The sequence below is a fragment of the Aspergillus costaricaensis genome (assembly GCF_003184835.1).
Source record: "Aspergillus costaricaensis CBS 115574 unplaced genomic scaffold BO79scaffold_19, whole genome shotgun sequence".
In the NCBI taxonomy this organism is placed as follows: Eukaryota; Fungi; Ascomycota; class Eurotiomycetes; order Eurotiales; family Aspergillaceae; genus Aspergillus; species Aspergillus costaricensis.
The window spans coordinates 277209-298889 of NW_020291819.1; the positions used below are offsets into that span (position 1 = coordinate 277209).

At 51.1% G+C, this 21681-nt stretch overlaps 4 protein-coding genes across 4 annotated transcripts; 3 read left to right on the forward strand and 1 right to left on the reverse strand.

Annotated features, from left to right (window-relative positions):
* Positions 1–104: 104 nt before the first annotated feature.
* BO79DRAFT_22300 (putative Rho guanyl nucleotide exchange factor) lies at positions 105–6417 on the reverse strand. Its single transcript, XM_025683583.1, has 3 exons — positions 6273–6417; positions 1538–6174; positions 105–1467 (listed from the first exon to the last, which is right to left on the reverse strand). Exons 2-3 carry the CDS (start codon positions 6164–6166, stop codon positions 277–279), a joined length of 5820 nt encoding a protein of 1939 aa, XP_025538650.1. The 5' UTR covers positions 6167–6174; positions 6273–6417; the 3' UTR covers positions 105–276.
* Positions 6418–7647: 1230 nt separating this feature from the next.
* On the forward strand, positions 7648–10390 carry BO79DRAFT_229309 (uncharacterized protein; the record flags this gene model as incomplete). The annotated part of the gene is made up of 9 exons (XM_025684030.1): positions 7648–7668; positions 7911–7963; positions 8085–8294; positions 8324–8354; positions 8782–8785; positions 8837–8968; positions 9769–9828; positions 9900–10035; positions 10240–10390. The coding sequence occupies 9 exons, from the start codon at positions 7648–7650 to the stop codon at positions 10388–10390; spliced, it is 798 nt and encodes a 265-aa protein (XP_025538651.1).
* A 1416-nt stretch (positions 10391–11806) lies between these two features.
* Positions 11807–13261, forward strand: BO79DRAFT_22335 (telomerase reverse transcriptase). The gene is made up of 4 exons (XM_025683599.1): positions 11807–12331; positions 12384–12699; positions 12750–13004; positions 13062–13261. Exons 1-4 carry the CDS (start codon positions 11879–11881, stop codon positions 13106–13108), a joined length of 1071 nt encoding a protein of 356 aa, XP_025538652.1. The 5' UTR covers positions 11807–11878; the 3' UTR covers positions 13109–13261.
* Positions 13262–18094: 4833 nt separating this feature from the next.
* Positions 18095–20428, forward strand: BO79DRAFT_149840 (putative TBC domain protein; the record flags this gene model as incomplete). Its single annotated transcript, XM_025678600.1, has 3 exons — positions 18095–19286; positions 19333–19787; positions 19835–20428. The coding sequence occupies 3 exons, from the start codon at positions 18095–18097 to the stop codon at positions 20426–20428; spliced, it is 2241 nt and encodes a 746-aa protein (XP_025538653.1).
* Positions 20429–21681: the final 1253 nt, after the last annotated feature.

Here is a 21681-nt window from a genome sequence, read left to right on the forward strand (position 1 = left end):
AACATAACATCAAATCAGATAAACCAGATAGTTCGCCAACACTATATCCTACCCGACCCGCTGAACGTAAGCAAACAAAGAAACAACAGATTATAAGGCAAATGCTAGGTAGCGCGCCGTAGAAGACGCCAGGTCAACATGGGCCAAAAACAGAGGGTGACGAGCTGGTAAACAGAGCTCGTTGGGGGCCTAGGCCCCTGCCAAAATTGGCGCACGTTGTCAGAAATTTCCCCGTGGGAAATATAATGATAAAGGACGTTGATTGCAAATTGCATCTCAGGCTGAAAGCTTTGCAAAGTGCTTATTCCAAATCCATCCAACTTGATGGGTAGGGTCGTCCTGATTTTTGGCGAGCCAGAGCTCTCCTTTCTCCGCAATGACATCGAAAATCTCTCCGACCACATAAGTCAGGTAAGGATAGCCAGCCTCGCGTCGTGCGCGGTCGATATTGAACTCATAGATGCTTGCCGCGAGGAAGAGCACCGCTGGCTCATGGGGAGGTTCGTTATGAGTTGGTGCGTTATCCTGGGGGTTGTCTGACATTGGCATCGCTGATGAGAAAAATCCCGAGTACCGTCCGTCAGGAGACATGGGCAGCTCCTCGGCCTTTGCGCCATCGTTCCCATCACTCGAAGGACCAATAACGTCCACCAGGAACGGTGAGTCGAGACTGAGCCGGGGTAGGCTCGGGAATGCCTCGGTGGTGGAGGTCGAAGCTGGCACAGACGTGGTTGAAGCGCTAGTGATCTGCTGCAGCATCTGACTTCGTGGGATCTCGGCCGTCTCATGCCCCGTACGGCCCGAAAAGGTGGAATCTGCCCGGTGGCGGCCAGTGGATACCTGAGATTGAGTATCAAAGCTGGGCGAGTGGAACGAATGACTGCCATTGCCAAACTCTTGAGACACCTTGGGCGAATCCTCCATTGTCGATCCCACGCGCGTACTAACACTATTGACCGTAGAAGGCCGCCGCGGCGAGCTGATGGTGGCCCCTGTTGAAGGCGTATTGAAGTTGACAAGGTTGACAGTATCAGCAAGCAGGGAGCCATTGCAGATGCCCAGTGATAGGACCTGCGATTCAGAGAAGTTGAAATTGCAGGACCAGTCTTCCACGATCTTCTGGATGTCTTCCGGAAATGACTCGAATAGAGAACCAAGCTTGTGCTGTAGCTGCCGGAACCAAGTAGTCTGTATGTGCACGAAGTTTTTGAGACACGCCTCCATCAATTTGGCAGTCAGGGCGTAGAGCTTTGGAAGCTCATCCTTGAGGGTCTCGTTGAGCGCCACAAATTGCTCTCCTTGTTCGGTAGTCTTCTTATCAGGCTTGTCACCTCGCTCTTTCGCGCCTTTGAAGCGGGCATAGTCCATGAGGCGCTTATCGCGCTTTCTCATTACTCGTTGAGGACCATCGTGGAGCTTGAGCAACGTGACCATCGGGTCAATGACACTCTTTCGCACAACCGCAATCTGTATGATATTCACGAATTAGCTATGAAAGCACTACCAAAGGGGTTAGAGTCTGGGAGGCTCCACTTACGTGTTCAGGCAATGCCACGGTCATTATGTCCGCAACAGTGGTCTTCAACTCACGCCACCTTCCTTCCAACTCTGCATAATTAGATGGCGAAACATTGACGAACCCTTGGATCGCCTCAACGAATTCATTGAGTCCGTCCATGGAGGTCTGCACCTCACGTGTATACATTTCTGCGTCGCGCATGACAAGTTGCAATTGGAAGAAGTTGTCTCCAAACTTCTGGGTCAGTGTATCGTATTCCTTGTCCTCGACCATGTCAGAGAGGCCGACCTGCTGCCTCAACTTCTCGGTACGTCGCCCGAAAGCCTTCGACAGGCCTGCCCTCACATCGGACTCTTTGCGTTTGCGGCCGACCACCTGCCCCACCAGGTCTGCCCGTTTCTTCATCTCGTTGATACGCACAGAGATATTAGTGACTTCCTCTAGGGCATTGACAAGTGCCGGGTGGTCGGGATGGTCGTCGGGCGTGGAGTCGAGCAGTTCGGCCAACAGAAGGGGATATTTCAGAATTCTTTGCACTGGCTTCACCAGGAGAGAATCCAAGTCCCACGCCGTCGTTAGGTCTGAAGCCCAGTCTCGGCACTCTTTGAGCCAGATAGCAACCTTAGGGTTGCGCTGCAGTGTCTGGAGCTTCTTGTTAGCAGCATCGTGATTTTTCAAATAATCCGCATAGACCTTCTCCATGTAGCTCATTTGATTCATGAAGGCTTGACCAATGTATGTCATCTTATCTTTGTCCAGGTCGGATATGCCCGCCGTGCTCGAATTCTCGGAGTCAGTCCTAGAAGTGTGATGGCGGGCACTACGCTTGCTACTCCAGCGTTGGGACTTGGGCATCACGTAAACGCTCTTAGCTGCCTCCTTCAGTGCATCTTGGAACGCCATCGAGAATTGCACGACCTGATCGGAATTCGCAAATAGAATCTTGACGTCCTCCGAGGAAAGATCTAAACAAGAACTCGAGGTTCCTTTGTAGATATCGTCGACGACTTTCATGTCTCGTCCGAAAGTGTACTCTGTATCGACAAGTTCCTTGATCACATGCCGGCGCTTTTTGAGCCGACGTTGCTCCGGAGATGGTGATTGTGCCTTAAGGCGGGATGGCTCTGATGTTGAAGGAACCAGCGAGGTGGAAGACGAGTCAAATGTTTGGGGAGACGGTATAGGGTCCAGCCTGCGAAGAGAGGAATCCTCGCTACTACCAGTGCTCTGAACAGGATCCAATGGCGCAAAGATGCCAGATATGATAGTACTTAGGCGTTGCTCTGTGACATTGACATTTGAAGGCGGTTGCATTCGCTGTTGCGGGGCGACATTCAAGGTCGGTATGTCTTCGTCTGGTGGCTCAGGGACTGACGGCAACTGCTTTTCGTGGGAGTCAAGCTCTTGAGGCTGATGCACCTTGATAGCCAGACCTAATCCTTCATCGGCCTCTTCTGAACAGGAAGATTGATGATTCGGGGTAACCAGCCGGGGAGTTGTAGCACTAAAATGTACAGGACCTGTGTCGCCGTTTTGTGCCTGCAAAGCAGACTCATCCTCAGCAGCAGCAACTTGCATCCAGTCCATAATCGAAGGGGAGGCATGCTCCCAGTCGTCACGCAAAACTAGACTTGCTGTATGTCCCGGTCGTTCCAAAGCAGGAGGGTCCCGTATACGAGATACAACGACCGGATCATCAGTTAGACTGTCGGATCCCTGATCTACCTTCTTGTCCGAATATGTCTGTGATGGCTCCGGAGAGGCGCGGATTGCTGGCAACGGAAGCCCATGACTCCTGCCATTTGCCAGCTCCTGCAGATAGAGTTGTCCAACCCTCTTCGAATCCCAGCCACCTAGCCTTGCTAAGCTGGAAGCGTTAGAAAATGCAAAGCCATTCGGGTGAGACATCGCTTCTTGTCTCCCATCATTCGCGCTTCTCTTCTTTGGAGATGCGGAGCGCAGTATTTGATGGTCGGTTATTGACGGGGTGCTAGAAGATGCAGAGCAGGACTGAGTCGCGACCTCACTGTCCTCAGTGCACTGTTGTAGCTGGGAGAAGTCATCTCCACTGTGGTCGCATTGCTCGTCGACGGAGTGCTGATTGCGAAGGGATGAAGACCAAGAACTCATGCTCCAACGATTAGATGTCTCGCCGTTCATCGGACCATGTCGCATGTAAATATCACATGACTCCGGGTTATCGCTGCTGTCTGCTTGATCATCGAAAGCGAAAGCATTTCTTAACCTAGTAGGCAAGGCATCCCTCTCATCGTTCTCGGAGAAGCTACACTCCTGCTCATCGCATGACGAGCTGCTTGGACTGGACTCGCGAATATTCATGATCTGACTCAACAGAGTCCTGTGAGAAGTATGTAGGTCTTGTCGTGACAGCTCAACTTGGGGCTCGGTATCGAAAGCAGTCACATGGGTCTCGTTAGACTCCGAGGTAACATCAGACGCGGGGGGAGCGTGAGACTTGGGCTCATATGTCAAGTCCCTTTCTATTATCGCTGCGTGTCCCAGAGTTGGGGAATCCATGGTCATTAGGTGTGCATCAGAAGCGCCGTCTACATTCTCCAGTGTAGTAGGGATGTCAGTGTCGACATGGAGCTCGGGAAGTGGCCGAGAGTCCTGCGTTTCGGATACCTGGTCTACCTCCTCAGTCGGGGCTTCTGCTGCCTCCTCAATGACGGTCGCGCTATCCTCGGCGTGGGGAGAAGGCTGTACTTCACTCTCCGTGGGTTGCGGTGATTCAGGGGTGGATGCGCGAGCGAATTCGAGCTTATCTTCCTGGGCATTTGCTTGACGTCTGAGTTCAGCAGCTTTCTCCTCTTTTCGCTCATTCTCTTCGACGGTACGGTTGAAAGCCTGTTGTATCTTCTGTCGCCTAGTCGCGAAATCGACATGGCCGAGCTCCGGCAATCTTCGTTCGCGCGCCCGGGAGTTCCTGTATTCCCGATCGCGGTTGATCTGCCTCTGAAAGTTTGATACCGTTTCGACTACTTTCGAACGAGACGATTGAGTATGTGCTATAGGCTGGCGTGGTCGCGAGCTGCGTAGAGGGGGTGACTTTTTCGGAGGAGGAGCGGCAATGTAGGCTTCTAATAGCGCATTTCTTTCAGGAAGCTGCTGGCGCGACCGACCATGAGCCATTTCCCGCTTTGCGCGTGGTGATGCAGCATAACCTGGTAGTTGATCATTTTTCGGCATATCACGCGGGGATTTGGGCGAGGGTTTGGGAAGGCGGCTGGTGCCTTTTGGTGGCAGATGGACTTGAACGGCAGTACGGTTTCCGGAATGAGTGCCGGCTCTTGAAGGGGGAGGAGACTCGTCTGAAACGGAAGGCGAGTTCAAGCGGTGGGATGAAATCGGAATGCGTGATTTTGGGGTATGCGGGCTGTTGTCTGGGCATGCTTGGGAATTGGCCTGCAAGGGGGCCGGGACCGCCATGTGGGAGTCGGGAGGACTCGCTCCCACCTCGACCGACCAATTTCCAGGAATATCACTCTTCGTCCTCCGGTGAGTGTTTGTATTTGACCCGGTACTGACGGACTCCAAAAATGGTGTGCGTCCTAGGTACCACGCAGTGGGTGTCAGCGGCGTCACACCAGCCGACGGATCGAAAGGGTCTAGGAAAGCTGGATTCGGGCTAGGAATGATCCCGTCAGAACCTCGACGCCGTATCGTCGACAAAGTTCCATATCCAGGAATCTGCGGACTCGTGTCAATTCGAAGCGGTTCGCCAAGGGTAGGTCGTCGAGGGATCGCATCTGATGGAGCGAAGTTACTCGAATGATTGCCATCAATACTAGCCGTCCTCAGTGAAGCTGCAAGAAGGTCTGGCGAAGACTCTGTGTCGAATACACTCCTAGGTTGCCAGTGGCCAGACTGTGGCCTCGACGAAAGGTTGGGTGTCTCGCGCTGGCGAGGGAGGGCTCTAGATTGCGAAGAATACTGGGTAGGACTGGTCGGGCTGGCAGCTCTCGAGGTTACCCGCGACCGGACTGAGGATGTGGAAGGAACAGGAAGGACTTGGTCGACGTTGTTGTTGAATTTGTTGATAAGATCTTTGAAGGATGTCTGCCCCGATCTCGCCGCCGAGGCCCGCACCGATGATCCCCAGGCAGGTTCGTGCCCAACGCCTTTATATGATGAATCGGAAGCGGAACGATACTGGCCCAGACTAGTATTCGTGGATTCGAGCAAGTGTATCGGTACTGAAGACACACGTTGGAAAGGTTTCGGGGGGTGGTTATCTGCGGCTGCGTCACTGCCCACTTCCACCATGGGATGACCGCCGCTCAGGTCGAGATCTTGCTCGTCGTTTGTGGCCACGGTGGGCAGGTGTGGGCGATAATAGTCGTCTGGATCAGGTGAAGACCGATCGTAACTGTTGGGATGATCTGCCGGGGGTATGCTGGTAGGTGTAGGGAAAGGTTGCAGGTTTGTGAGACCCGGCTGAGTGGGATACGCTTTACCGGACAGAGGAACAGGAGTGGAGGACAGGGCGGCTAGATGGTCTTCGCGAGAGCCATTCGACAGGGCGTCATAGAAATAGTCGGTGGTGCTTTGGGAGGATAGGCGCTGGAACTGACGGGGACTGCCGTCAAAGAGGCCAGAAACGTGCTCGACATCACCCTCGGACATCTTGCATTCTTCAGGCAGAGAATCAGCGGGATGCTCCTTTGTGTATTTCTCGAAGGAATCATAATGATGGGGAATTAGAAAAAGAATGAAAAGGGAAAGGAAGTACCCAGCAGATTGGTTGGCTGTGATTGCTCCAGTTCAAGGGTGCTAATCTTGCGATGCGTTGTTCACAGCTGGTAGGTCACAGATGCTATTGCAGGTTAACCGGCCAGAACTACAAGGCACAATCGTCACCGGGTAGTACCACCCGAGCACGGCGTCATATTTGAGATCAAATGTGATCACCAAGCCAGCAGTGGGGGACGATCCTCGACCCGTCTGCTAAGGACCGGAGGAATTGTCCCACTATTGACCAACCCCTCCAAATGGAAAAGAGGCGAAGGAAACCGAAGCCCGATGGATGATTATCGGGACAAGTTCCAGGGGAGGGTGTGGTGTGAACAAGGTAGGGTGGGAAGGTAAATTCCGTTGGGAAGGACAACGACTAAGAGGAACAATGACACAGCACAGGCGGAACGAAGGAAAAGGGAACCCTGATGACAGGCCCAAGTAAGACGGGCGGGACGAATGTTTGCACGGCGTCTAACAGGGGAGTGAGGAGGAGTAGGAGGGGGAAAAGCGAAAAGGTCCGTTACAAGCGGGTCGGGGGAGGGGTTTGCTGAGGTCAAAGTGACAGGGTAAGACTGCAGTAATAATAATATAATAATAATAAGACGAGGGAAAAAGAAGGAGGAAAGAAAGAAAGAAAGAAAGAAAGAGTAGGGAATAGAGAACGGGGATGACGAACAGGTAGGGTCAGTAGCAACATGATACTCATCAAATAGAAATCATGGGCGACGAGCCCAGAATCGGCCTGATGGTCCTGTCGATTGAGAAGGGCTGCAGGTGGGCCAACAACCAGCAGCCCTGTTTGAAAGTGTCCGTGTTTCTACTTATTTTTATTTTTATTTGGTTTTTCCGTTTTTTATTTTTATTTTTATTTTTTATTTCTTATTTGTTTTATTTTTTTTTTTTTCGATCTAGTTTTAGCAGGCTAAGTTACTTACGATGGCCCTCCTACTAAGAATTACTCCATACTAAATTGGGTATTAATTAGTAGCTGCGACAGTTTTGGGTGTGGGTGCGGAGAAGGTGGATTAGGGGCCGGCGAACAAATTAATTAATTGGAGGAGGCAGAGGAGGGGGGGAAAGAGGAACAAGAGAGAAAGAGAGAGGGACAATCGGAAAGCTGGAGCCAACCCAAGGATGCATCCTACGGTTAACTATGGATGTGCAATAAAGCGATGATTCTTCAAAACGACATAACTAAGTAATAAAACCAACCCAAGCTAGCCGAGAAAATTCAAGACGAATGAATCGTACACAAGACATCGAATGAGAAAAGGGAAAAGAGCAGTAAAAGGGTAAGTAAAAGAGGGTCTCAATGTCTGATGCCCATTCAGTCTCATTCCCCCTCCCCCCTCCCACTCAGGCCCGAAAAAATGGGCCTGTACATCCGAAAGGTTCTGGTCCATCAAAGGAAAGATTCGCTGTGTACGGTATTGTCAATACCTGAAACTCCTGGCCACTTACTTAAGTACTACGACCTGTTCGCTACGGAGAACGGACACTAGCCGGCGGTCTAGTCCAGGTCTTAGATCTTTGAGAGACGGCTTAATGTGCTTAGATGACGAAGCAGATTAGAGTTGATAGATAACTAGCCGACTAGTAAACTCATTCATTCGCTTGAATAGTTCGAGAAAAGTCGGTATTTGATCCATCTTGTGGCCACATCCTGGCCTTCCCTGTATGTAAATTGTAAACAGAGATAACAGCCCCAGGGGGGAGGGAATCAGACTGGCAAAATTTGAAGATCTATCTACTATCTAGATCACCATTTACTGCCGATCCCACCGATTAGTGGCCGGCTTTCCCGCAGTCTGCATTTAGTGAGGCAGAAGGAAGGGCTATATGGTGAAGGGAAAGACCTATCCGCTGCGAGGCATGCTAGCGCCTTATCAGTCTTCGGATCAGGAGACGTTCTAGAGAAGAAAATTTCTTCTAGATCGTTTGACACAAGGGAAGAAAAGGGAAATGCAAAGGGCAGAGAGTTTGATTACATGATCCGGCCGTTCATTCCCTGCGTTGCGTACCATGGGACTCGGTCTCATGCGCCAGTCTTTGTTTGATTACTCTTCTCAAGCCCGTGGTCGTCCAATCTTCTCGGGAAAGAAAGATATTAGTTGAGGGGTTTCTCCTTCGTCGAAATTTCCCTTGTTCGGTTTAAAAATGGCAATGTCTACGTTGGGTCCTGTTTTCTCTGGCAAATGTATAGGATCATTGATGACCATGTTCGCTTTATGATATGCTTGTGCTCAATGCTTAACCCATCATCCTTGTACCTTACGTATTGGGTGCGTACTGCATACGACTTACATACACAATACAGTAATCTATTGTCTGATGCTTCTAAACCAGCCGATGAAGTTCCACTGTCTGATTGCTCGAGTCAGTTACTGCATGGAAGAGTACTTTTCTTTCCATGAAGACGTGACAGATAATAGCATACAATCTACGATGTTGAATCAGAAAATACCTACTATTGCTAGTACTATCAATTTGTCTATCCCTGAAAGGTAGGTGGCACCTTTGCGTATAGGAGATGTGACTCCTCTCATGGGATGATTGAAGTGGATATCCCCCGTGATCATCCGTCTTCTCCCTCCTGGATAGAAAGTGCACTCCGTCTCTGCCTTTCCCATCCGTTTGACAGTGGCACCGTGGGAGCAAGGGAGGAGGAAAGGGGTCATATCTGCCATGTCGGTGAGTCGGAATAACTACATCGAGCCAGTCCCAACGACACGAGCATGCCTTTATAGGTGTATTCGAGTGGGACATAATACATAAAAGTGCCTATTGTGACACCTGAACGAGCCATACTATTGGCCTGCTGTAGGTCTAGTAGATTAAGTACTACTACCTGCGGAAAGTCCTCATGAGGTAGAAAGGATATGTGCCGCGCCTTATCAGCCTATCCCGAACCAGCCGACCTGCTGCCAATGTGTCTTTATCATACACGAAGTGTGAATTCTGTTCCACACACACCAACCAACTGCACAACCCATGTAGATTCGTTGGTTTGCATAATCATTGACAAGTCTGCCTTATTTTTATCCAGTGCCGTAAGTACGGCTGACAGTGACTTTGATTTTTCCGATTGTCCTTCAGTCTTCAGAGATGAATCGCTACTGGTTAAATTGATCCGAAGCAGCAGATTATGCCTGCGGGACGCATAGCAGTCGAGTCTATTGCTTCTGCTCTGGTATGTAGCATGCATCTGTCAATATCCCGTTCGCATGTCACCGCCTGCAACAATAATCATGACGTACCTGCTTCGCTCCACTAGGCCCGGTCTTGGGTGGTCGTGGAAGAGTCTAATTTAGTTTAGAGTGCTCCGTGGATGGATATACTTTGTACTCATACGTGACACTAGTACGGAGCATCGTGTTGCAATCTGAATGGACGAGTAACCTCGACTGCTTTCAACAAGTCCCGTCCTTTTTACCGGCACTGCTAAGATACCATCGCCGACACGGACTAACAAAGGACGTCCTTTGAGATAGGACAGGCCCTTACCACTACACCGCTTATTTCACAGCCGTGGGCAATTGGGCGTCCTTGCAGTTAGGATGAAAAGTACCACGGACTGATTTGCATGATATAATTATACGGGGCAATCGGCAGTTTCATGCAGCGACATTCTACATTCTGTTCGTCTACGGAGTGCTCTTTTCTCGATACTTCACCCCTTCCTCCGGGGGAGGCGTTTGCAAAACCAGGGCTTCGGGACTTGGATCAGGTACCAACAGACAGAGACAGGAGATGGAACTGTCTGTCAACATGCTTTGCAAGCCTACCAGGGGCTGTGGTTTTCAGCCAGCCTGTAGCAGAAAAGAAAACTGAACCCCCCAGACTCCGCAAGGCGAGAGAGGCTGACGCGGTGGGGACGCAATCAATTGCGATTGATTGACCACCGTCGGGAATGCTGGTTCTTGGTACTACTACTTGCTAGAGCCTAGCGGCGACCTTTCTAGACCGCCGTCGTTCCAAGGATCTGGCTCAGCTTCCCCCATCCTTGTCCGTGCGAGCACCGTGGCTACGATAGTTGAACACAACCTCATTATGATTTCTATTCTTATCCGGCGGTGTCTTCAGGAACAAGGGATCGACGGGAATTCAGTCTGATTGGATAGATTTTCTTTCCTTTTCCAACCCAGTCTCGTCCGCAATCCGGATCCGAGTTCCAGCATTAGCGAACAATGTCGTTTTCACTTTCCGTTTGAAAATGAAGGCATGGTGAGTGGAGAGAGAGAGGAAGAAAAAGAGAAAGGAAAGAAAAACGAAGGAAAAAAATGGGTGGGGCACACGGAACCGAATCTACCCAAGTGGTCCTCTCTTGTGTAAGTGTATCTCCCTCTCAGACTCAATCAGTCTTACGCCTTCACCCTTGCTAGTACGATATATCTTCCCGGTCGCAATAATGCAATGGTAATGAGTTAATCCAATTTCAACCACTGACGGAGGAGCTGGTCACCCGACGGCCCGCCGGATGTCGCCTTCTTGCATCCGCCATCCCTTTGACGGACACGCCAGGCTCTGTTCTGCCGCCTGCAATGTAGTCTTTTAAGGTTTACACATCCTACGGCTGAAAAGTGAAGAGCTCCTTAGCTCGGTCAACTCGTGATGTGTCGGTTTTTTCATTGAGGTCATGAAAAGGAAAAATCTTTCCGTGCACCAACCAGTTAAACTATGAACCGCCGAGCAGGAGTTGGCAAAGATCGGCGGTCGCTTACAGATCTTCCCTTCGAGAAGCGAGCATTACTGATCCGATGCCGCCAATGACCAGTGGGATTGTGGTAGCCTATATGGAGCAAGGGATCCTTTTATAATCCGCTTCTATTGACGGTTTTCTGTCAGAACGTGTGACCCGCGCTCCCAAGAATTTATTCTTGAGAGTTGCCTGTAGATAGCCGCCTTACCCTGACGATCTACGTTCCCAGAACTCGTTTCAGGAGGAGCTTCGCTCTGAAAGTTTGAGTGAACAATAGTCCAACGAAGCCGATAGTTTCGAATAGTTCGACGACGCAGGCAAGAAACTAAATAGAGTTCGACTTCAAACAGAAGCAGTGGTTCTGTTGCCTTACCAGGCTTCCCATTAAGGAACGTCTCCTATCGAGCTACCGCTTGGAAGGTTCGATTATTGACCGTTGTTCTCGGGATATGCGCTGGCGAGTGGAGAATTGTTTCACTCCCAAACATGGCGCCCCATGTTCTTCGATCGCTTGCGGGTTTCGACTCGGCTTCTCTGGGTCATCTCTAAAGGGGTTGGTTTTCGTTCATGCTGGCGAATGACCCTGAGTAAAGAAGCAGTGGCTCTAAGTTCCTGGGCCCTGGCAAACCGACATGGCAGAATGAGCAATCAGCAAAGTAAGTAGGGGTATCCGTAGCAAATTCGGTATTGGTTGACTGGTTGCAGAAGGTCGGTAAGGACGGCTGCTCCCGTGATCCCCGGCTGTCGCGTTGCCGGAGCGCGTCTCAGCGCGCTTCCCTTTTGGGGCATATCACAACACCTGGCCGTCATACCAAATGTAATAATCAGACCACCCATCCATGTGAGGCAGACAGTCGCTTGCATTAAGCGAACTGGTCCTGATTGATTCAAGTTCTTTCCTAATGGGCAAGAAGAGGAAGAGACCCCTTAAGGGTGACCGTGCGCTGGACAGGCTGTCGCAGCCATGCACCTCTCCAGCATCCACTTGTTTCAAGGGACAGCGCAGCCTGGCTCGTGATGATGTTGCAGGGCACTCCCATCCAGTCATCTCACTATACTATTCTCAGGTTTTAACGCTGAGACAGTACCTTCTACGCCAAATACCCCTATCCTCCAAATCCCGCCGTCGGAGAATTGTGTCAATACGTCATGAGCAGGCTCCTGTCGAGACCAATGACGATGGTGGCTCAGGACAACTTGCTAGATTTCTTGATACGACGCTGATAGGCATATTGACCGACTCGCATCCGACATGCAACGAAAAGCGCCGGCAAGAGCTAGCTGCATTTACGCAGTCGCAGTCCAGATCTGAACAAACCAGCACGGACACTGGACCAGCATGTGCTCAGGCAGAGGTACAATCCACTTTTCTGGATTGGCTCGATAGGTACTGACGGTACACCAAAGCTTGTAGATTTCGTCATATCCTCTCTGTTCAGTCGTGACAAATTCTCCCGTCAAAGGCCCCTTCATCTATTGACACGGGGCTTCAGACGTGAGAGCGTGCATCCTGCTCATAGGAAGCGAACGATCTCATGCAGTATCTCAGGCCTCGAGGTGCAGTTCCCTAATGACAGTGTTCAGCAACTGAAGCGGGCGCCATGGACAGAAGTGCTTGGTTTGTTGGGAGGCAACGGAGAAGAGATCATGCTAAAACTTCTCCTGGATTGTGGAATATTTGTGGCCGTTGATCAGCAAAGAGGAATTTATTTCCAATTAAGTGGTAAGCCAGCTCCATAGGGAGTACAGTACACTACTAAGATGGCAATCTAGGACTCCCTCTATCAACACTTGAACCTGTAAACAAGGTGCCTCAGAGCCATTTGGCTCCAAAATGTGCACTTTCCTCTGTGACAAGCAACCCTGTACCAGCGTCTGATCGCAAGGAGACGAGAATGAATACAAGCACTTCTGACTGCAAGCCGACCACACAGAAGCCATCTCCTGTTGTCTTCCATCGCCGACGTATTCTGTATGCTTCTCCAGTGCTTGATTCGAAAGGAAAGATACAGTTTGGGATGAAGAGTCGTGAGTCAGCCAAGATCAATAGTTTGGCCCCTTGGCTAACATTGCAGATGTTCTGAGCCGTTTCCCTTCTTCCACATCGCTCGCACACACTACTCATGTGTTGAAATACATATTTCCCAAACAGTTTGGCTTGCACAATGTCTTCTCGAGCGTGCCGAATGGACAAGATATATTCAAAGATTATGCTTATCGCGAAGATGAGATTGCAAAATTAGAGAAGACGAAGCGAGCCCGTTCACACTCAGATATCACGATCCCAAGACGACTTCAAGGCAAGGCTGTAGAATTGGTCCAGCAGTTGCAGAACCGGAATAAGCATTGTTCCTATGTGCATTTGCTCAATTATTATTGTCCTTCAGAGGTATGCTCGCAGAATTACTGATAAAATTGTAGGGTGATGCTAATAATGTAGCGTATTGGACCGTGGAAACTCGGCCCTGAGCCGTTCGATGATAACAAAATGTCAGCATCAGAGTCTTTGATCACTCAACCAGGACTTTCCTGCCAGCAGGCATCTTCTTCAATTCCGGATGGTAGTCCCTCGGTAGATCCCAGTATCAGCGACATGCCAAAATTACAAGCACCGAAGCTCAGCTTGACCGACTATGCGACGCCTGCCTCATCTGTCTCCGCCTTCTGCAGAGCTGTCGTGAAGAACCTGATTCCCCCTCAATTCTACGGAACTGGTCAGGACAGAATTCTGCATCAAGTTAAAATCCTGAAGCATGTCGATCAATTCGTGCAAATGCGACGTTTTGAAAATCCGAGTCTTCAGGATGTGTGCCAGGGGATCAAGGTTCATTGACAATCACAACCACATCCTTGTCTTCCAATACTAACTGTATATTTTCAGGTTACTTGTATACCTTGGCTTGAGCCTCCTTCCAATACAAGACAAGCATTCAATCCCTTACCACACAAGCTGTCGAGGTCCGACTTCGAGAAGCGAACGGAGCTACTTCATGAGTTTGTGTACTACCTGTTCGACTCAATCCTAATACCACTCATCCGTGCCAACTTCTATGTCACCGAGTCCCAGTCTGGTCGAAACCGTTTGTTCTATTTCCGGCACGACATTTGGTATCAGCTGACTGAAAGACCGATACTTGAGCTCAAGGCTGGCGTTTTCGAAGAGTTGGAGCCAGCCACAGCCCAGCGTGTGGTAGAGAAGAGATTAGAGAAGAGCGGTATGGGATATGGCTCCTTACGACTCTTGCCTAAATCAACAGGCATTCGCCCTCTCTTAAATCTCAAGCGAAAACCTGTACTAGCGGGCCACGCAAAATGCGGTAAATTCTGGAGTGTCAATTCGGTTGTTGCCCCGATTCATAGCATGCTCCAGTACGAGAAGACACGAGCGCCGTCCAAACTAGGCTCATGTGTGCAGTCAGTTGGGGAGATATATTCCCAATTGAAGAACTTCAAAAGACACCTACAGAATCAGGGCTCAGTGCCTCCACTGTACTTTGTCAAACTCGATATCCAGTCTTGCTTTGATACAATCCCTCAGCAAAGCCTGGTCCATCTTATTGAAAAATTGATCACTGAAGCGGCCTACCATTATACCAAGCACGTCGAAATGACGCCATCTGATGAGTTCAACATCCTGTGGCCATCGCACGAACGACCAAGCAAGGCTAGGCGGCGATTTGTCGGTAGAGCAGCCCCTGCTGCAAGGCCACAGCACCTGGCAGAGGCGGTGACCAACGGCGAGACCAGCCAGAGGCGAAACACCGTCTTTGTCGACACGCTCATGCAGAGAGAATTCAATGCGGAAGATTTACTCGACCTCCTCGATGACCACGTGCGAAACAATCTAATTAAGTTCGGGCGGAATTACTTTCGGCAATGCAATGGCATTCCCCAGGGCTCAGTGTTATCGAGCATGCTGTGTAACCTATTCTATGCAGACATGGAGCAGCAAGTACTGGGATTCCTGCAGTCCGACAATGCTTTACTGGTTCGCTTAGTTGACGACTTCCTACTCGTCACCACCGAGTCCTCACTGGCTATGCGTTTTCTCCAGGTGATGATCCCCGGGCAGCCTGCCTATGGCGTCTCAGTCAATCCAGCCAAAAGCCTGGTCAACTTCGCCGCCGCTGTGGAGGGGATTCAGGTCCCGCGTCTCGTGGATACTCGGCTTTTCCCTTACTGTGGATGTCTGATCGATACCCGTTCTTTAGAGATCTACAAGGATCATGAGCGCATTCTGGAAGGGGGGCAATCCGTGGCCACTAGTCTCTCGAACTCGCTCACGGTCGAACTGACGCGAGTACCGGGCCGGACTCTTCACCGCAAACTGCTGGGTTCCTTCAAGCTGCTCATGCATCCCATGTACTTGGATCGGCAACACAACACGATTGGGGTAATCCTGTCGAACCTGTATGCAAACTTCGTCATATCGGGAATGAAGATGTACCGATACTTGAAGTCACCCGGGCAGATGCACCCAGCCCCCGAGGTGGTGATTCGAATCATTCGAGACATGATACACCTAGCCACGCGCATGGTCCAAGCCCGACGTGAGGCGAACGGACCAGCCGCAGCTGGTCGCGGGGTGCATCATTGCGAGGTTGAATACCTGGCTGCCGCGGCGTTCCGGTTCGTGCTGGGACGCAAGCAAGCCCGATACGCGCGGGTGTTGGGCTGGCTGGATGTCATTCTCCGAGAGAGCCAGCCCAATTCCCAGACCCAGGCCTGGCAGCTGGGGCAGGTGGTGCGAACCGGCAATGCGACATATGGCGGCTGGAAGTTTTAGAGAGTAGAGAGTAGAGACAGCAGATGACCGAGAGTGGGAGGCTAGACCCCCTTGCTGAATGTAGATAGGCTGGGAAAGAAGATGCCGATGAGCAAGAGTCCAGACTAGCATAGAGTCGACCTGCAGAGAGCAAGCAAGCACAGCAAGAGCAAGAACCGGGAGCGGGTGATGTAATCTGGATGCGGTGGCCTTGGAAGGATGAGAACGGGCATGACGACAGGATTACTCTGTACTACGTATCGAACTGGAAACAGCACACACACACACACACACACACACACACAAACACTCCCCGATGCGGGTGGCGTCCGATCTCAAAGCCCACTCAGTTCGGAGTGGAACGGAGGGGGGAAAGTGCACAGAAAAGCCTGATGCAGGAATTGTAGCCAATTAATCTTACGGTATAGGGTGCAAAGGGCAGGACAGTTCCTGAGATTCGATCAAGAAACCTGGTTCCGAACGATTTAGTGTCGTGGGGTGGAGGCAGATTGGCCGAGGAGGTTTTTCTGGCTGCGATCGGGCACTTACCGCGACCGTAAGTAAGTAAGTAACTAAGTAAGTATGGACGGTGTACCCAGTACGGAGTAGTTTAGGTACCCTCACTAACTACTACGCCCTAATCAGTTAGCACCCATTTCATCTAATTAGCAGCTATCTAACTAACTAGTTATAGTGACTAAGGGAGAACTCCAGTCCGGAGACCCGCGGCTCGTCGGCCGGGCAAAAAAACAAAGACGGGCAGGGCAGGATACATACCACGGATCTGGTGGCCATGGACAACGGAGAATTGGATCAGGGGGTGAGAGATCTAAAGGGAGGATCCTGAAGGGAGAGGAGGAAGAGAACCTTGGAAAAGGGGGGAGGCAAAATAGTTGGGCGGGTGTGGTTGCCCATCAACGGTAAATTGTCAACAAAAAGGAATGAAGTTCAATACAAGTCTTTCCAATCCAAGGTCATGAGGATTTATCCAGGGTATAGACTAGCTACTAGTACTAGTATCTAGTGACTGTGTGCAACTTCTTCCAGTTCTCTCCGTCTCTCTTCTTCTTCTTCTTCTTCTTCTTCTTCTTTCTTTTTCTCCTGGGCAATTAATAACCGGGTGGAAACCCAGTTAGTATCAGCCTTCATTTCGGCTGTGGCGGTGCGGGTAATGCTTTAGTAAACTTGCAAACCAACACTATACCACTCCGAGGTGACTTTACCCACGACTACTTCGACTAATTGGATTGAACTGGACTAACGGGACTAACTGGAACCGTTTCCTGGTGAGAAGAATATCCACCCTCATTTCACGGTCATTATCGTCCCTCCATTAATCCGTGCGCTGTTCGAGGCAGACATCCTTCTGGAAGAGACAGCCAATGATCGCCAGTCCATCGCCATCTAGTGCCTCCAGTGGGATTGGCCAGACCTTGTCCAGAACTGCCGTCTGGTTGCTCGTTTGCAGCCAGCTTCTCTCTCTCTCTCTCTTTGCTGGTCTGATTGCATCCATCCTTAGTACCAACTACGACTAGTACGTAGTATTACTGTATCCCCATCCTAATCTTATCCCCATCTCCATCCCATCCCATCCCATCCCATCCCATCCCATCCCATCCCCCTTCTCCTCCTCCTCCTCCTCTTCTTCTTCTTCCTTCTCTTCTGCTTTCATTCATCCTCTTCCACCTTCTTTTTCCCCATTCATTCCACCTCTCAAAATATCACTCGCTCTTCTTTTCTCTCTCATCATACTTTCGTTTCCTTTTCTTTTTCTTTAATATCTCGCCTACATTCCAGTCTTTCGCTTTAGTCTAGTCTAGTCTATCGTTTCCCAACCCATCTCCTCCTCCGCGCTGCTTGTCTCATCTGCTTCTTGTCTCGGTTTTTGTCGGGGATCGTTTCATCTCTCTCCGTCCCCTTCCCCCTTCGGCTCCGGCCCCCAAATGCACTGCTCGCTGCACGATTAACTCCTGAATCCCTTGAGTGCATAGTAAGAGGAGGACAAGAATAATACGAAACAAAATTGCAAAAAGAAAAACAGCCTCGCCCCCGACCATCTTCTGATCCGCCACTTGTTCTGCCGCTTCCATTGCATGCAGCATCTTGCTTGGGGTTCTTCCGTCACACACCTATTAATTAATACCATCCGGAGATCATCCCACCTCTTCACCCCCGTCTTTCGTTCTCGATAACGGGCTTATTTTCTTTGTCTTCAATTCGCGACTCCATCGGACGTGTTCATATCGTCTTCTTCTCGTCCTTGGTATACGCAGCTGCTTGACGTTCATCCCCTGAGGTTCTTCCCTTACTCTCATCTGGGAAGAGTCTCGAACTCTGCAGCTTTCCCGCCGAAATGACAACCGTTTGTACGACCACCCCGAATTCCCCTCCTGACCTCTCCGGGTCCAAGTCCTCCAAGTCTTCCTCCTTTCGTTCCTCCTCGCAACACTCCGGCCCCGAGGCCATCTTCACTGATATCTCCAATTTCGAAGAAGTGGACCTCCAGGATGATGTGCATGTCTCCTACACCAAGGGTGCAACCCCGTACGTCGAAAATGCTGGAATCACCCGAGCTTCAGCGGCCATCATGCAGAAATCGGCGGTTGCGACAACGCGCGATCTGACCGCCACGAAAACAAAGACACCCTACCCTACCGCAAAGCAGGTCAATGGCACCTTGGCTCAGCCGGGCCGTGGTCCCAAGCACCGCCCCGGCAATCAGCGGGATCCAGCCTCCACCAAGCAATCCGCCCTCCAAGTCACGAAGCCTCATCGTTCGCGTTCCTCCTCCCCACTGCGACCGACATCGAGCTTGAGCTCGTCGCCGTCTACACACAGCCTGTCCCTGACCCCCGTCAATACCCACACCCTCAACCGGAAACCCTCGTGGCAGCGACCGCGCAAAACCGTGCAGGATTTGGAGGATGAATACCATGACTCCGATGAAGAATTACCCGAGGATGCGAGTCTGTGGAATGTTCCCATCTCCCCGCGGCCGGTGCAGGATCGAGCGCCGTCCCGGGCCTCCAGCCCCAACGGTCGCAGTCCAGGTCCTCGACCCCTGCCGTTGTCGCATTCGGTATCCGATGTCACTGTGCCCCGGTCGCCTTCCGGTTCGCGATCTCCCACGACCCGCAACAATCGTTCCAGCTCTGCAGGACCTGAGCGCGGCCAGATCTCGCCCCGCAACCCGCGAGCATACTCGTACAACAACATGATGTCGGATTTGTCGGAAGAAGCCAAGATCATCACGGAAGCCTTGGAGTTCCACGCCGATGAGCGCCAGCGCCAGCGGGGAGAGCGCCTGCAAAGCGGGCTGTCCTCTCTCCGCTCGAGCGAGGAGTCCAAGCGTGGGTCCAAGAGCACCATTGAGCTGCCCCCGTTGCAGAAATCCAATATCATGATTGATCCGTTACCTCCCAGCAAGGAGAAGGAGAAGGTTCTGACCCGGACGCGGCCCAGCTGGCTGCCTCCGAAGGACCAGAAGGAGGAGAAACGGCATTTGAAGGAATACAAGCGGATGATGGCGCAGGCCAAGGAAGCAGGTATGTGACTTGTCTCGTTGCCATCTTCGACGACTGACCATTCTAGATAAACGCCGTGCGGCGAAGGCTGCTTCCGCGAAATGCGAAAAAGACAACACTCGCGAGACTCTGCAGCAGATCTGGGACGAGTATGTCTACCCGAATTGGGATAATGTCATTAATGAAACCCGCACGCGGGAGTTATGGTGGCGCGGAGTGCCGCCTCGGATCCGGGGCTCGACCTGGCAGCGTGCCATCGGCAATGAGCTGGCTCTCTCCGAGGAAACATACAAAAAGGCCTTGCAGCGCGCCAAGGACGTGCGGGCGCGGCCCGAGGGCGATTCTGGGGAGACCAACAAGCGCATGAGGGATTGGTTCGAGGCGATCGACGCTGATGCGTCCAAGGCGTTCCCTGACCTGAACTTGTTTCAAGTCGGCGGTCCGCTGCGCGAGACGTTGATCGATGTGTTGCAGGCGTACTCTATGTATCGCAGCGACGTGGGCTATGTCAGTGGCTTGCATGTGAGTTCTCTTTCATGCCATCCATGATTCATCACTAACTATTCTAGACCATCGCTGCCCTGCTTGTCCTGCAGTTCCCATCGCCATCGTCGGCGTTCCTGGCCATGGCCAACGCGCTCAACCGGCCACTCCCTGTTGCTTTTCTTACATTGGACCGCGGGGCGATCGGTCGTACATATTCACTGGCGTCTGCGACGCTGAAATACAAATTCCCGCGTTTGACGACGCATCTGCACGAGACGCTCCGACTCAGCGACGAAGAGATCTGGGAGCCGATGTTCCGGTCGCTGCTGACGAACGGGCTGGACTTGGAGCGTCTCAGCCGGGTCTGGGACTGCTGGGTGTTTGAAGGAGACCGGATCATGATCCGGGCGGCCGTTGCGATCCTCGGATGCTTGCAGCCCCAGCTGTTTGGGTACACCAAGCCGGACGACCAGAGTCGCAAGGCGGTGCAGGACATACTCAGCTGGGGACCGCGACAGGGGGGGACTCGGACGCAGGAGCGACACAGTGCCCCGGCCGCGACAGGGTTCGGAGGGGGGCAGCTGGCGTCTGGCATGGGCGACTACTGGATGTTGGGCTCGGCGGGTGACGAGGACGGATTTATGCATGAAGTGCGCGAGGCAGGCAAGGTGCGGTGATGCTGCTGCTGCTGCTGCTGCTGCTGCTGCTGCTGCTGCCTCGCAGTCACAATTTAGATAATTATCTTCTTTTCTTCGATGAACATATTACTATGGCAGGGTAATTCGCTGGTCGGTGATTTGATGGTCTGGATGGTGTATGATATTCAGTATTGATAGAGCTACCACTATTTCAGCAGCTTACAGCTTACAGCTTTACCTAGAATGATGCATTGCATGCAGATAGTAGACAAACTAAACCAAACTAAACTAAACCACTGGTTCTGGTTCAGTCCAGATCCGTCCCGCGGTTCACCCAAACCCCATATTTGGTCTGGATTGTCGTGGCGCGGGGTTGTCTACTAACTAGAAAATAGGATTGATTGATTGGCGATGGAAATCCCTCATCTACATCGGTTGGGACTGGCGGTGACGGTAGCATGCTTGTGACCCTTGCTTGATGCTGTGCAGGTGGCAGTAGCAGCAGTTAGCAGCTACAGTTAGTTTCTGTCTGATAACTTAGCTATATGTACGTTGTACGACATACATGGTAGTAGTAGTAGTAGTAGTAGTAGTAGTAGTAGTAGTAGTAGTAAATAAATAGCACCAATTTATGCAAGTCTCTGCTTCTGTAGAGACTTCCATAGGAGGACTGGATTGCAAAGCCATGCAAATTTATAGGTTCATTTGGATAGAGATATACGACAACGGGTCACGATTTGCCTATATCCAAGGACACGGCAAAACCCCGATGGTGCTGTCACCACGTTCAGAGGGCTACGGGGCACCCCATCTTCCTTCGCTCAAGTATCTAAACCACTGCCAGCCCTACTTTTCAATGTAGTTCACCTGGCTCGAATTTGCAACATCTGTCAACGAATCCCTCAGATGATTGGCTCTCCATGATGTCGGACGCCCATTGGAGTCTGGCCAAAAGGGGTGCTAGTTTTGTAGTTTAGCCAGGGTCATCATGACCGCGAACATATACATTTACCTTGGCTAAATGATCAGCACGTGAGCCTAGCTCCGTCTGCACCAAAAAGTCAATAAGCTCTTCTCCTCTCAGATAGTCTGAGATCCGTATTTTACCATCCATCAGTTACTCCTTGTGAATAAGCTGTATTATGATGAGACCGGCAGCCTTCTCGTCTCCATAGTCGATAGCATTGCCACGGTAAATGTGCGAGGCGGCAAAGTCCGCTGCTGAGCATTATTTTTTAGCTAAGTTGCGGTCCCAAAAAAAAAAAAAAAAAAAAAAAAAAAAAAAAAAAAAA

What these genes read in the sequence shown, in the direction of transcription:
- BO79DRAFT_22300 (XM_025683583.1), bottom strand. Translation starts at nt 6,166, where the DNA reads ATGTCCGAGGGTGATGTCGAGCACGTTTCTGGCCTCTTTGACGGCAGT. An exon ending in CCGTGGCATTGCCTGAACAC is followed by an intron (nt 1,468 to 1,537) that starts GTAAGTGGAGCC and finishes AATATCATACAG; the next exon opens with ATTGCGGTTGTGCGAAAGAG.
- BO79DRAFT_22335 (XM_025683599.1), top strand. Translation starts at nt 11,879, where the DNA reads ATGGGCAAGAAGAGGAAGAGACCCCTTAAGGGTGACCGTGCGCTGGAC. An exon ending in CAGCATGTGCTCAGGCAGAG is followed by an intron (nt 12,332 to 12,383) that starts GTACAATCCACT and finishes GGTACACCAAAG; the next exon opens with CTTGTAGATTTCGTCATATC. An exon ending in AATTTATTTCCAATTAAGTG is followed by an intron (nt 12,700 to 12,749) that starts GTAAGCCAGCTC and finishes ATGGCAATCTAG; the next exon opens with GACTCCCTCTATCAACACTT.